Source organism: Canis aureus, chromosome 16 (assembly GCF_053574225.1).
Source record: "Canis aureus isolate CA01 chromosome 16, VMU_Caureus_v.1.0, whole genome shotgun sequence".
NCBI classification, from domain to species: domain Eukaryota; kingdom Metazoa; phylum Chordata; class Mammalia; order Carnivora; family Canidae; genus Canis; species Canis aureus.
In genome coordinates, this window is record NC_135626.1 from 63,596,481 (window position 1) to 63,611,782 (window position 15,302).

The following is a 15,302-nucleotide window of genomic DNA, read 5'->3' on the forward strand; positions in this document are numbered from 1 at the left end:
CAGATTGTTGATGAAGTTGTATTTACGCTCTGTTCCCCTGCTCCCATTGTGGCTTCATTGGACTCCTTGCTCACGGCGCTTGGTGGGCAGCGAGCATTCCTTTTCTTGGGCATGAGAACAGCTCTTCAAAGCCGCATTTTAGCTGCTTAGACTCAAAATTGATACAATGTTAATTGCCTGACTCTCAGATTACATTTTAGCTTATAGATACTGTGTTTTTAAACAAACAAAAAGTGACCATGACGTAAGTGTTAAGCCCCTGTCTGCTTGCGCACGGCCAGCCCCTGCTGCCCGTCGGCAGGAGCTGCTCGGAGAGGGCAGCCCGTGCGGCTCCGCGGCGGTGCGGCCTGTGCTGGGCACGGAGCTGTGGTAGCCCAGCACTGGCCCACTGGCTGTCCCGACAGGGGGAGCCTTGCTGGGGGTCCGTCCCAGGTCACAGGATTCAGGCGGACAATAGGACTTACAGAGCTGTAGTCGGTTGACAGAAGACAGATGACACCCCTTTTTTCAGAATGCACTTTATTAAACAAGGCAGCTTTGTGAGTGCTTCACCTGTAAAAATCCACTCTCTCCTTTTTGGTGATTCAGAAGCGCCCCAGCCTCCCCCAATCATGCTGGAGTACTGTCTGCTCACTCCAGTGGAGCCCAGACCCCCGAGAGCCTGTCGAGGGAAGGTTCACCGGCCCCCCTGGAGCCCGAGCCCAGCGCCCAACAGCCCAAGCTGGCCGTCATCCAGGAGGCCCGCTTTGCCCAGAGTGCACCAGGTGAGATGTGCAGAAACAGGGCAGGTGTGATGGGCCGGGGGGGGGGGGGGGGGGGGGGGGCAGGGTGCCAACAAGCTCCTCAGACGAGCACCCCAGAGCTCTCGGCTCCCTTGTACCCGGTGCTTTCTCTGTAGTACCTGCATGCCGTAAGCTCTGGAAAGCTGCCAGCACCGTGACTGTTTAAAAAATCAGTGCACATTGTTTTTTGTAAATAGTTTGTGTAGTTGCCTGAAATAATTTAGAATCAGTCTGTTTCTCAATTGTTTCATCATTCAAAAATAATGAAAAAAATTCCCCAAAGAAATAACACAAATTAGACAAACTAGACATTGATTGACAGCAGAAACTGTTCACTTACTTAATGAATATGTGAGCATTTCATTACGAAGTCACAATGCAGAATAAAAATGTGCGCTCTGCGGAATTACGCACGCACGCCCCATAGCATGGAAATGTGTCCAAGCTAATTCTCTTATTGTTTGGTTGGCAAAGAGTGCAGTTTTGATACAGTGGGATTCCTGACCACATTGGCCCCTGTCACCCGAGTGTCTTCTCCTTTATTCCGTGCCCAAGCCACGGAGAGCGGAGCTTGTACCTCTGCATCTGCACTTTGCAGTTCTCGCCCCCACCGTAAGATAAAGACTTTGGTCCTGGGGGAGCGTGGCCCCCTTGTTTGGGCCTCAGCAGGCAGCTTCTTCCCGTATACTATTGACGTTTTGTTTTTCATGAGGAAAGAACTGTGGGAAAACTTGTCACAGACCAGAACACAACGAGAATTGCGTTTTTAGCAGTTAGATACATGCATTAAATTTCTCCATTAAAATACCACGTTTCTCCCATCGTGCATGACGTCACTGTTACACAGAGGAAGGGCGCCCTGTCTCACCAGACTGTGTGTTGAGCGGGTGGTTGTAATCAGGCGGCTCCCGCGGGCACCCGCACCTCACCCCGCTGCCTCACCCCCTGCAGGCTCGCCTCTGTCTAGTCAGCCCGTTTTAATTGCCGTGCAGCGGCAGCTGCCGCCGACGATCAAGCCCGTCACTTACACGGTCGCCGCTCCTGTGACCACCTCGACCTCCCAGCAGCCTGTCGTGCAGACGGTGCACGTTGTCCACCAGATCCCCGCGGTGTCCGTCACCAGCGTGGCCGGCCTGGCCCCCGCGAGCACGTACACGGTCGCTGGCCAGGCCGTGGTCACTCAGGCAGCGGTGCTGGCCCCTCCAAAGGCAGAGCCGCAGGAGAATGGAGATCACAAAGAAGTGAAAGGTAAGCCATGGGAGCAGGCGGGTTTTTGGGCTGCCGGACGCCCCGCAGCCTTGTTCACCTGGAACCCTTTCCTGCTGATCACGTAAAGTCTTAGGTTTGCCGGCCACCTGGTGAGATTTCTGTAAGCTTTCCAGTTATATCTGTTGGTATTGTTTCCTTACCTTTTTTAAAAATTTCAGTGAAAGTGGAACCGGTTCCTGCAATCAGCCATGCCACGCTGGGCGCTGCCAGCCGGATTATTCAGACGCCACAGAGCACCCCTGTGCAGACGGTCACCATAGTGCAACAGGCACCTCTGGGTCAGCACCAGCTACCAATAAAAACTGTAACGCAAAACGGGACTCACGTGGTGCCAATCCCTGCCGCTGTCCACGGCCAGGTGAACAATGGTAAGCAACGTCCTCCATGGGTAAGAGGGTACCGATATCAAGAGTGAAGATCCTTTGCTCTCCTTTTTATGAATGGCATGTTCCATGTTTCGGTTCCAACTGTTACAATTGTCATTTCTTGTCTCAGGAAATATTTGCATTTCTAAACTAGAGAAGACTTGGCCGACCAAGGGAGCTTGGCTCTTAAATAAGAGACCAGGAACCTCCTTTCACCCAGGCTTGCAGAGCGAGGTGAAGGCTAGGCGTCCTGCTGGCTGTTAAGTCCGCTCAGGAGTTTTGTGTCCTTACTGCTGCTGCTGTTTGAGCAGTGGCTCCTTGCCCAGGCACGCGGAGGCCTGCAGGACCCCAAGCAGTAGAGTCAGGCTGCTGGCCCGAAGCAGCTCGCTCTGCCCACAGACGGTTCCTCTGAAAGAGGGTGGCAACGGAAGGCTTACCCATGGTGGCCTCCCACCCCTTCCCGAGCTGTGGAGGGGCGGAGGAGGCCTGCATTTACCTCATGGGATTCAGATTCCCACTCTGCCTCACCGCAGATGCGCTGGAACGACAAGGTGGAACCTTGTCTGGGGAACACTAACCACCTGAGCGTTCCAGTGTGCCAGTCTCTGGACAAGTGGAGGTGTCTGCAGAGTTACCTGCTTAAGAGGCTTTCCTCTCAGGCTGTGTGTCTCCTAAGTATGGAGAGTTGTTTGGGCCTCTTTTCTGAATCAGTTTGTCCTTGTGGCTGGTCCTGGGTGCAGCTGGGAGCAGGTGGCCTTGGGAGGTGGATGGTCAGTCCTCTTCTGGTCCGAGTCCCGCTCAGTCTGAGGCCATGGTGCAGGCCAGGCACTCCCAGGCATCCCGTGTCTTAGGGTCCCTCGAGGATCCCTGTCCAAGTCCCTGACTGAGCAGGTGTGGCCTTCAGGGGCCTCTATGTCCACCAGTCTGCTGGAAGGGGTTGGAAAAACTATGGATCCCTTTCACATGTATAAGTCGGAATTTAAAATTCTTCCTTATAAATTTAATAAGCAAAGATTACGTTTTCCTATTGAAATTATTGATGTTTTAAAATAAAAGTTTTATACTGTTTTCTTAAATGTGCTAATAGAATCCTGCCCTTATTTGCTACACACTCTCAGAACGTATCAGCACCCAGACTGGCCCGCCTGCCTCACAGGTCTTGTACAGATGCCAAGTATCTCAGGCTTGAATGTGCTTTATTGAGCATACTTTTACTCTGCAACAAGAGGCTGCAGAAATATGAAGATTTCATGGTCTGTGACTAATGGGTTGATTTATCAGTAGTTACTACTACAGTGTTGGTTAAAACCAAAAATATAATTCTTACAAGTTAAAATTTTATTAAAGATGAATTTCTTAATCTTGGGGCTTTAAAGAAAGCCCCACAATATCATTGACAACCACTGCAGTGTCAGCTCCAAGACCCTGTTTCCTTTCGGAAGAATGAAACATAGAAGAAATACTGAAACGCCTTGAAGTTTTAGTCATCTTTTAGCAAAAACCATTTTAAATTATGTTTGTTGGTTCTCCTTTATTTTGGCTGCAGCCTTTTACTTTAGAAATCACTGGCTTGGGAAAGGGGTTTGTATCCAGTCAGTGATGATGCCACATCACAGCACCTGTCTTCTGTGTCCCTTTGTTTCATGTTCCTTTCCAGTGGCAGTGCCCAGCCGAGGAGGGAGGAGGTGGCGGGCAAGCTTTAAGACTCTGCAGGCTCGGAGGGTGGCCTGGAGCTGGCCTCTCCTTACCCAGTGTCAGGTGTCGCTTGATGCCGCATGGCCTGTGGCTGCTTTTACCTTGGAAATCACTCTGGAGAAGGGAAAGCATGCTTCTCCCTGTTATTAACAAACTGTCAAAGTCAGCAACTTTGATATTTTTCTTATAAGTTTGTTATTATGGAAAATGTCAAACATTCCGGAAATTAACTCACACCCGATCTTGTTCCATTCTCCCTCATCTGTTCCCCACCCAGATCCAGACGTAGTGTCATTTCATGTGTTAATATTTCAGCATCTGTAAAAGAACTTCCTTGTACTATGTAAGCACCATGCCATTATTGTTTTTAAAATAACCAATAGGGCAGCCCTGGTGGCACAGCGGTTTGGCGCCGCCTGCGGCCTGGAGTGTGATCCTGAAGACCCGGGATCGAGTCCCACATCGGGCTCCCTGCGTGGAGCCTGCTTCTCCCTCTGTCTGTGTCTCTGCCCCTCTCTCTCTGTGTCTATGAATAAATAAATAAAATCTTTAAAAAATAAATAAATAAAATAACCAAAAATTTTTTTAAAAAAGATTTTATTTATCTCTTCATGAGAGATACAGAGAAGAGAGGCAGAGACACAGGCAGCGGGAGAAGCAGGCTTCCTGTGGGGAGCCCTATGTGGGACTTGATCCCAGGAATCTGGGATCACGCCCTGAGCAAAGGCTCCACCACTGAGCCACCCAGGTGCCCCTAAAATAAGCAATAAGTCTTTTATACCTAGGATCTCCTTAGCTTTCAGGTCATCTTTTTTTTTTAAATAATGGTAAAATATACATACCATACAATTGGCCCTTTTAAAGTGTACAAGTCAGTGGCATTGGGTGTATTCACAGTGTCTTGAAACCTTTACCTCTAATGAGTGTAGAAGGATTTTCCTCATCCTAGAAGGAGACCATATACCCAGTAAGCAGTTCTTTCCTGTTTCCCTCCTACTAAGCCCCTGGTCGGCTGTCTCTGTGGAGTTAACCTACACCGGACAATTCCTGTAAATAAAATAGGATATGAGGCCTTTTATATCTGATCTCTGTCAGCGAGTATCACGTTTTGAGGTTCATCGATGTAGCCTGGGTCAGCTCTTCTTTATGGCTGAATATGTTTTCATTTTGGTTGATTCATTCATTAGTTGATGGACATTTGACATTTGGGTTGTTTCCACCTTTTGGTTGTTGTGAATAGTGCTGCTGTGAACATTCATGTATATGCATTGAGTCCTTGTTTTCATTTTGGGGGGTGGGATGTATACCTAGGAGTAGAATTGCCTGGTCATATGGCAAGTCTGTTTAATTTATTGAGGAACAGGGATCCCTGGGTAGCGCAGCGGTTTAGCGCCTGCCTTTGGCCCAGGGCGCGATCCTGGAGACCCGGGATCGAATCCCACATCGGGCTCTCGGTGCATGGAGCCTGCTTCTCCCTCTGCCTATGTCTCTGCCTCTCTCTCTGTGACTATCATAAATAAATAAAAAAATTTTTAAAAATGTTTAAAAAAGGGATCCCTGGGTGGCGCAGCGGTTTAGCGCCTGCCTTTGGCCCAGGGCGCGATCCTAGAGACCCGGGATCGAATCCCATGTCGGGCTCCCGGTGCATGGAGCCTGCTTCTCCCTCTGCCTGAGTCTCTGCCTGTATCTATCTCTCTCTCTCTCTCACTGTGACTATCATAAATAAAATTTTAAAAAAAATTTTAAAAAATGTTTAAAAAAAATTTATTGAGGAACTGTCAAACTGTCTTCCATAGTGGCAGCAGTTTGCATTCCCACTAATGATGTATGAGGTTCTGATTTGTCCACATGCTGACCATCACTTGTTATTTTCTGAGATTCCCCCCACCATGGCCATGTTATTGGGTATGAGGTGATATCGGTGTGAGGGAAAAGGGCCATGAGGGGCAGAGGCAGAGGGAGAATCTCAGCAAATTGCCCCACTGAGTGTGGAACCCAAGGCAGGGCTCCATCCCACAACCCTGCAATCATGACCTGAGCTGAAATCAGGCGTCAGATGCTCAACCGACTAAGCCACCCAGGCACTCCAGGGATCAGTGGTTTTGGTTTGCATTTCCCTCATGACTGATGGTATTGAGCATCTTTTCATGTGCTTAGCTATTTGTAGGTCGTCTTCACACAGGTGCCTATGGAAGTCCTTTGCCCATTTTTTTGTTGTTGAGTTGCAGGAGCTCTTTATATCTTCTGGATAGTAGGTCCAAATATTTTCCTCCCGTTCTGTGGGTCTATCTCTTCACTTTCCTAATAGTGTCTCTGATGCAACAGTTTCAGTTGTGAACTCCTATTTCTCTTTTCCCTTTTGTATCTTATGCTGTGGGGTGTCCTAGCTAAGAATCCGTTGCCACATCTAAGGTCATGGAGACCTAGGCCTATGTTTTCTTCTACTCAGCGCTTAACGTTTAGGTCTTTGATCCATTTTGAGTTCATTTTTGTATATGGTGTAAGAGCCTGACTCCATGCTTTGGCATGTGGGTGCCCAGTTATCCCAGCAGCATTTGAAGAGACTGTGGTTTCCCCACTGAATGGTTGTTGAAAATCACTTGACCTCAGATATATGAGTTTCTCTCTGTTCTGTTTCATTGATTTTCATGTCTATCCTTGTGCCAAAGCCACATTTTTTTATTATTACAGTTTTATAGGAAGTTTGAAATTGAGAAGTATCTGTCCTCCGACTTTATTATTTTTTCTTTTTTCCAAGGTTATTTTGGCTATTCTGGATACCTAGCAATTCCATGCAAAGTACAGAATCAGCTTTTCCATTTCTGCAAAAAAAGCATTTGGGATTTTGATAGGGACTGCACAGAGCCTGTAGATTGTTCCAGGCAGTAGTTCTCTCTGTAAGCACAGACGTCTTTGCATGTGTTTAGGTCTTTGAGTTCTTTCAGCAGTGTTCTGTAGCTTTCAGTGTAAAAGCCTTGCTTAAATTTCTCCTGTTTTATTCCTTTGGAATTGTTTTCTTAATTTCCTTTTGAAGTTGTTCATTGTCTCTGTATAGAAACACAGCCAGTTTTTGCCTGTTGATATTGTATCCTGCAACTTTGCTGAATTCATGTATTGTAATAGCTTTTGGTTTGGGGGTTTTCTTCTGTGGGTTTACTAAGATTTTCTGCATTCAAGGAGGATGTCGTCTCCAATAGAGACGGTTTTCCTTCCTGTTGCTGCCCAGTGGCCGGGGCGAGAGCTGCTGATCGAATCGTGATGGCGGTGGGCCTCCTTGCTCTGCTCCCGATCTGGAGGGGCGTCGTCCTCACCATCAAAGCTGATGTGAGCTGTGGGTTGGGTTGTCCTCTACAGACTTTAGCATGTTGAATTGTTTCCTTCTTCCTGGTTTGCTGAGTAGCTTAATAATGAAAGGGGGTTGAATGCTGTCACATGGGTTTTTCTTTTTTTTTTAGAGAGAGAGAGAGCACAAGTGGAAGGTGGGAGTGGGGTGCAGGGGTGAAAATCTCAGGTCGACTCCCCACTGAGCGGAGAGCCCACAAGGCTCCGTCCCACGACCCCGAGGTCACGACCAGAGCCGGACACTTAACCAACTGAGCCACCAGGCACTCCGGGGGGCATCGTGCACTTTGTATTAAGATGATCACGGGGCGCAGGGGTTATTTATTTATTTATTTATTTATTTATTTGATATTATTTATTTATTTATTCATGGGAGACACACACAGAGAGAGGCAGAGAGACAGGCAGAGGGAGAAGCAGGCTCCATGCAGGGAGCCCGATGTGGGACTCAATCCCGGGACCCCAGGACCATGCCCTGGGTCAAAGGCAGGCACTAAACCGCTGAGCCACCCAGAGATCCCCCAGGTTTTTCCTTTATTAACGCAGTATGTTGTGTAAGTGGGGTTTTTGTTTTGTCTGTGTGTGTGGTGCTTTATGTTCAGCCACCTTGCATCCCTGGGATCAGCGCCACTTGGGGCATAGAACCCTCTAATATGCTATTGAATTTGGTTTACTCATGTCGTTTTGAGGATATTTGTGTCAGTATTTGTCAGAGATAATTGTAATTTACTTGTAGTATTTTTGTCTGCTTTGGTATCAGGGTAATGCTGGCCTCAGAGAATGAATGCGGAAGTCAGGCCTGGGCCAGTGTGTGATGGATCCGCTTCCCAGCAGCTTCTGGGGCTCCTCGACCTGTTCCCTAGAAGATGTGCCTCTGACCATTCCTGCAGCCTCTCTCACGAAGGTCCTCAGTCAGTCCCTGCTGGGACTGCTGCCCTAGGCTGTCGGGGGGCAGTGGGTCCTCCCTCTGCTGACCGCGTTCCTGGTGACCCTGAAGGAGTCCCGGATCCACACTTGACTTGTCCTTGCTTCTTACAGAAAGTGGCTTCCAGTTCTCACCCAGGGGGTCTGGCCGTGATCTTGTGTGTCCTGGCCCTGCCAGGTGGTAAGGAGGGGCCCGTGTCCTAGTGTCTGCATGCTGTGCTCTGTTGAGCGAGTCCAGTGTCCTTACTCACCCCTGCCTCCCCTGGGGGCCCCAGCAGAGTACCTGCTTGACTAGCGTGGCCTTTGGCCTTGTGTTCCCCACGGCTGGGCTGCGGGGAGGAGCTGCCCCCAACTCCTCTGAGGGGCATGGGAAGGTTCAAGTAAGGAGGGTGGAGGAGCAGTGCCGTCTCCCCGCTGCTGCTCTACAGCCGTGGGCAGGGCACCTGCACCTCCAGGCGGGTACCTGTTGTGCCCAGCCTGCCTGAGGCTGGTGCTCTGTGGGACTTCTAGAGAGGACCTCATGCACTGGGCCTTCCGTACCTGCCTCATCCCCAGTCAGTACTCACGGCATGGTGTTTGTAGAGGCCTGGGTGTGGCGTGCTGGCTCCTCCTGGGGTAGATGACCACAGTGCTCCCCACCCCCTGCCCCGGTCTCACCTCTGACCGTAAGTGTGTGGCCTTTTCACAGCCTAGTAGTGCCATGTTTTTCTTCTTTTGTGTTTTTGTTGATTTTCTTGTTTAAAATGGACCCTAAGCACAGTCTTGAGAAGGTCTGGTGCTCAGCACAGGTGTGATGTACCTTGTGGAGCAAGCCGGTTAGAGGAGCTGCTTTCAGTCTCATGCTCCGTGTCCGTGATTCCATGCGTGGGTGGAGCAAGTCGTCTTTAACCAGAAACACATGCGGAACAAGGTGTTAGTTGGTTGACAAATGGCAGCAAGTGCCATTGTGCTGCGTGGCTCCGTTCTGGGCGCCGGTTCACTCCCGCTTGTGTCAGGCGCCGCTGACCCGGTGGGGAGGGGGAGGGTCATCCCCCTTGCACTGCGTGTCAGAGCCGCCCCCCAGCCACCAGGCTGCTATTCCCAAGAAGGACAGGGCACTTGGATGAAGGAACACCCAGTGCGGAGGAAGCAGGCCCCCCGCGTCCCTGAGGACATGGCTGTGTGCAGGGCCAGGGGCTGGTAGCTCTCCTGGTGCCGGCCCCGAAAGTCCCCCGGGGCCCCTCTGCCCAGGACGATGCGCGCTCTCCACCCCTGTGTCGGGCACAAGGGTCCTAAGCACAAAGCCGGCAGACAAGCCTGGCAGGTGAAGACCGCTTCTGTGGGGTTTCCCCGGGTGGCTGAGACCCGCAGACCTCGGCTGGCTGTAGCTAGTCTGGCAAAAATCAAGTAGCCGGGTGCTGTCGCATGAACGGACACCTGGCAGTGACGCCTGAGGCCCTCGTGTGAGCAGGAGTGGGTGGGTGGGGACTGCCTGAAGGTACAACTATATTCCTGAGGCGGGTACAAGGAAGGTTGCTCTGAATCGTGCAAGTGCTTCCTGGGCCCATGGCTCCCCCTGGCTGCCCCTGTGCCTTCTGGTCCGGGTGAGCCAGTGTGCATCCCCTGCCCAGGGCCTGGGGGGCACCTCCACGTCCCGGCATCCTGCATCCCTGTGTCTCCTTGGCCCTGCACTTGACCTCCTGCTGTGGCCCCGTAGCCGAGCTGACCCTCCCTTCCTCACTACCCGGGCAGCCTCGCGCTCATCTGATGCTTCACTCCAGGAGCACAGTCCCCTCATCTGCATTCTTCCGTGGCCAGTTCCAGGGTTTGGTTTGACACGGGGCCGGAGGGGAATCGGGGCTCAGGGGCCTCACACTGGGGCAGATGGGCTGGCAGTGCTGCTGTGCCCCGCAGGCCGTCGGGCCTTCCTCTGCAGCCCAGCCTGTCTCCTCACCCTGAGGAAGTGGCACTCTCTGGAGAGGAAGCAACCGCTCTTTTCATCTCCTGGAGCTTCCCTGTGTGCGCAGAGCAGGGGCGGGTGGGGGCCGGGGGGAGCCGGGGAGCCAGCCCAGGGCCTTGTGGGCACACGTCTGCGTGTCAACTCCAGGCCTGGTGTGTGACGTGACCCAGGAGCACTGAGCACCATGTGGGCCGTGAGGGGCCTCTGCACAGGGCCGGCAGCAGCCGCGTGGCCTGACCCCGAGCTCGGGCCTCCCCAGCGGCTCTGTGAAGAGACACACTATTTGAAGGAATAGAGATACCGGCTGTCCCTGAGAACACCCGCCGGCCAGTTAGCTTGCTCCAGGGTTTCTGGTCCCCAGGAGTCCAGTCCAGACCCCTGTGCCCGTGGCTGCTGCGGGCCTTGGCAGTGACGCACAGAGGCCTACCCTTGGAGCAGAGCCGGACCAGTGGGGGCCTGATGGGGGACAGGGGTGCACCCAAGAACACGAGGTCTGATTCACTGTCTCTTTGCAGCAGTGGCGAGTCCTCTGCACATGTTGGCGACACATGCATCGGCATCAGCCTCCCTGCCCACAAAGCGCCAGAATGGCGACCCGACGGAGCAGCCGGAGCTGAAGCGGGTCAAGACGGAGGACGGCGAGAGCATCGTCATCGCCCTGAGTGTGGACACACCGCCGGCAGCCGGCAGGGAGAAAGGTGTCCAAAACTAGCGACTGGGACAGCTTTTCATACTTTAATATCTACTCTGTGGTGCCAAAAGGAGACACTGCCTCTCACCGACACTCGGAGCGTGTCGTCTCGGTGGGTAGAGGGCCCTGCGGTTGGACTTCACCTCAGCACTGAAAACACAAAACCCAGGTGGCCTTAAAACTCCTTAAAGACAGAAGTCACACCTGAACAAAACCACATGCAACAAAACCTGGTCCGGCAGTGTCTCCCCACCCGAGCTCAGCTTGTCCCTCCGGAGCGGAGCTGCTGGGACAGGGCGGGTTCCGTCCTGCCGCCCCCCAGGAGCCTTGGAGCTGGCACTGATAGATGAGACAGTCTTTTGTTGTTCACATGTGGAATTAGAGTATTTTGAGGTGTACTTTCTTTACGAAATAACGGGGTCTTTGACATTTCAGATCGCTCCATTTCTACTCTGGAAAATTTGAAATCACACAGGACCTTTCGTGTTGATTTCATTTGGGGAAAAGAAACAATGTAGTTTTGTTTTGTTGTTTGTTTTCGGCCTATGGAATGATTTCCTTTTGTCTGTCCTGTTAACGTTCAGATGGAGCTACTTGATGACATCTGCAGGTTTTCCGTGTTAGAGCAGGTGCCGCACGCATCTGGGACGGACGGACAGATGGACGCCCTCGCTGGGCCGCATGTTCACCATGACTGAACTGCTGGACTCTTGGAGCTGCACTTACCCGGGTCTCTTTCCTGCTACTTTTTGTTGTTTGTTCCTTTGTGTTGACTTTGTCCCTGGCATAATTTTCCACTCTAAGTAAAACAAGCCTCCTAAGTGTTGTGTGTGTTTAAAACGACAGAACTGTTCCTACTTCATTTGGAAAAAAGATTCAGTCTTATACCACACACCCTTTTCAGACGAGTGTCACAGGTCTCTCCGTGGCGTGTTCGCTAGTCACTGTCACCGGTTGTAGGCACAGAGCCGTCGTCCGACCAGCTGCCCACCTGATGATGATGTGGTCTGTCTGGCTCATGGGAGCAGGTGCTGGGTGGAGTCGAAGCTGCATGTTAACACAAGGGTCCTTCTCTGGTTTGTGACAGGAAATCCCCCTCAGCCTCTCAGAACTGCAGTCCTAAAGCTGACTTCTCTTCTACAAAAAAGCAAAAGTGAGATGAAAGGAAACAAAGGTGAGACAGCAGTAGAGGCCCCGCCCGGCCTCAGTCATGCTGCCCCAGAAGAAAACCGCTGGCCTTTCCAGAGTGTTCCGGGGGGTTAGGGCTGAGCAGCTGTGCAAATAGAAGAGGGCTTTGGCCTTATTGTGAACTTTTAAATGTCATCATCATCATGTTATTTATTTAAATGTAGTTATTTTGGTATTTAATTTTTTTTAAAGAGAGGAGAAAAAAAAAACCCTGTATTTTCCTGGTGGAATGAAACGGCTCAGAATGGTATATTTAGGCAATTTTAAAACATTTATTATTTACCTACAAACCAAATATGATAAATCTGTTCAAGTATTGTGTGTCAACCCACAGTATGGAGCTGTCACAATGTTATTGCAGATAACGCGTATTAAAAATTATGAAATTACTGCACACTAGCTGGATTTATAACTCAGCCATTTAAAAAAATAAAAACAAAACCATCATGTGAATGATACCACGTGTGTGACAGTAGCAAAATCTAACTTGCAAGCTGAAGCACGGATGGATCAGAGCACCTCAGGGCAGCAGTCTGCATCTTCCATGCACTTTACAGATACCTTGGAATGTATATTTTTGTCTTTTTCTCAGAAGGTTTGCAATTTGCAAAATAACTTGGATTGCATTGTGTCTTGTGTAGGGTCAGGTCGCTCCACTGAGTGGTCCAGACCTGCCAGTCACGGCTCCTGTAGGCCCCGCCGAGCCCTGGGCAGGTGAGTGGTCGCAGCTGCCCCGGCAGGAACACTGGATTGGGCAGAGGCATCGTATGTCCTCCTGGAGATGTGTCTACACGGCTGTGTACCTGTCACCATCCAGAGAGACGGGTAGATTCTCCCGAAATAAGCCCGCTCTGTCAGTTGGTTATTTCTGAGCCTAAAACACAGATACTTTTTGTGAGTCTGGAGGGATTTCTTCTGGGATTGTAGATTAACAAAAGCATCCAGTTCTCAACATTTAAAGGAGAGAGGAGGCTGGTTTTTTGCTGTAAGGTAGCTGGTGTGGGCCTTTTTCAGAGGGCCCGGGGGCCTTTTCTTGTTGCCTCGTTCAGCTGGCTGATTGATTGGCACGTGGAAAGGTAAGAATATCAAGGAGAAGGTAGAAAAAAAACTTGGATTTGCAAACAGCCATATCTCAGAGGCAGTTAAAAATGTTCAGTTTAGTGCTGAATTTCCAAGAGCCCTCAAAACGCCCAGGGTCACTGAGCTTGTGTCCCTTCCACCCTGCTTGATGCCTGGGGCCCGCCCCATAGCAGACACGTGGCACTGAACTCTCAGCTGTTCACTGGCAGTTCCCAAATGTCTGATTTCAGGAGGTTTCTGCTTTGATCTTTGCCAAACTTCTGAGTCCCCCAAGGGACTAGAAACTTCGTTTGAATAGTTTTGCCCTGAACCGAACAAAAACAGGAGAGAAACTCACATGTGAGCCACAGAACAGGTGTGTTCCGAGGAGTCTGGGCATAATTTTGGATCCATCTTACTCTGGCATTGTTAGTCTCCACATGGACAGTTGAGCTCCTTAAAGACCCCACCCCCTTTGCCATCCTCCCTAGAACAGCACAGACCTTGAGTCATGGTCAGAAGGGGGCAGGTGGGGCGGGGCCAGGACTTGGGATCTCTGTGCTGTGTGACACAAGGAGATAAGTGACAATCTTTTAAGTCCTAACCTCCACAACCCTAGAAAGTATAGTGGTGATTTGTGTGCAAAGATTTGAAATTTTAAAATTACCAAGTTCCTGAAATTCAATAAAATATTTTTACTAATTTTAATTGAATACAGAGTATCATTGTCATTGTTATTTTGATAAACTAAAGCAAGCATTTTTTTAAAAAATTTTTTTGTAACTCATGTTCTGAGCGTACCAAAGGCCTAGGGCACTGGAGCAAATGTGCAAAGGAGCTGCTCACACTGACCATGGTGTCGGCTCAGCCATTAGGAAGGGGTGTTACGTGACTGCATGAGGAACAGGCAAGGGGTCACAGGCAGTAGTTAACGGGGTTTGCTGATGTTTATCTGCAGCGCTGCAGTTTTAAAACCTATTTGAGGTTGTTGCTATCTTTTCTTCTAAGTCTTGCCCTTCAACCTAAGAAGATCACTGCAAACAACTTGAGATTTATCCTCCCACGAGATGCAAGTCTCACCTGAAGAGGCACGTGGCTGTGCAAGCTCCACACTCAGCTCCCAGAAAGCCCGTGATGTGGGCTGGTGTCCGGGAGCGTGCTGGTAGCCCTGGGCCACAGTGGCAGCAGGTACCAAGCATGGCGCCGAGCCCCCATGGGAGCGCAGCGAAGCAGCGCTGCAAGGCTCCTGGGGGCGCTTCATTCCTCCACCGACAGAAGGAAGCCTCATCGTTAGCTTGCTTAGGTCTGCTGCCCATGTTGTACCGATAGCTGCTCTCAGAGGCTTGCAGCCTCATCCCCCTTCTCTCAGGAAGCATCACTCCGGTAATTAAGTTCACCCTGAAGTTACACTGTGGAAGCAGAGGTGACAGCTGTCCTAGAGGATAAGCTACTTCATCCAAGAAAAAGACGTTGAAGAAAAGAGCCTTCGGAGAAAGGAAACCATTCACTGATAGATCTTTCCAGGTAGCAAAAAGCACTGCTAATTACAGGTAGGCCTGGCCCCTGTGTAGGGCCATGTCCCATCTGCAGTGAAGACACCAGGGCACACTGTGCACCTACCTGCAGTCGCCAGATAATATGTTCTGGCGTAAACAGGGAGGCATGAGAACCACGGTTCCGGGTGACTAATGCTGTGGGCCACTGGCCAGCACTCTGGTTCCTGTGAAATGCTGCACCACCTCCACATTACGAACCCAGCAACAGCAAGCTGGGTAAACCTGTGAGCACAAATTCCCCAAGTCTGGAAAAGCCTCTTGGGTCCCCGTGATGTAAGCACGCTCTACCCTGTGTCTTCCCAGTGGTTACAACTAACAACCCTTAACAGGATAAAGTGATCATCCTGGGTCTCTAGAAAATAAATCGTAACAGGGAGATGGGGGCTGAGGGATTGAAAGTGCAGGTGCGTCCGATATGCTGCTAATTTCCCATCTCTTCCCCTCTCATATCTCCTGGGCAGCCCGGATGCCAGAACTGCACATCAGAAACAG

The 15,302-nt window shown here is 50.6% G+C and overlaps 2 protein-coding genes across 3 annotated transcripts in view; one reads left to right on the plus strand and one right to left on the minus strand.

The window, feature by feature from the left end:
* The window catches only part of FOXK2 (forkhead box K2), a 73,008-nt gene extending 59,041 nt beyond the window's left edge, over positions 1 to 13,967 (plus strand). The window contains exons 6-10 of one of the 2 annotated variants that reach the window (XR_013355095.1): positions 589 to 764; positions 1,734 to 2,030; positions 2,210 to 2,419; positions 10,832 to 11,119; positions 11,592 to 13,967. Coding sequence is in view for 1 of the 2 variants with exons in the window: in XM_077854733.1 (XP_077710859.1) it covers positions 589 to 764; positions 1,734 to 2,030; positions 2,210 to 2,419; positions 10,832 to 11,028 (880 nt within the window). In the remaining variant the exon portion in view is untranslated. Of the gene's footprint in view, positions 1 to 588; positions 765 to 1,733; positions 2,031 to 2,209; positions 2,420 to 10,831 lie in introns of both variants that reach the window. The other variant, XM_077854733.1, reaches the window with a different exon arrangement.
* The window catches only part of WDR45B (WD repeat domain 45B), a 41,927-nt gene continuing 37,459 nt past the window's right edge, over positions 10,835 to 15,302 (minus strand). Inside the window, exon 9 of the mRNA XM_077854737.1 lies at positions 10,835 to 12,144. Coding sequence (XP_077710863.1) covers positions 12,105 to 12,144 — 40 coding nt within the window. The 3' untranslated portion in view covers positions 10,835 to 12,104. The remainder of the gene's footprint in view (positions 12,145 to 15,302) is intronic.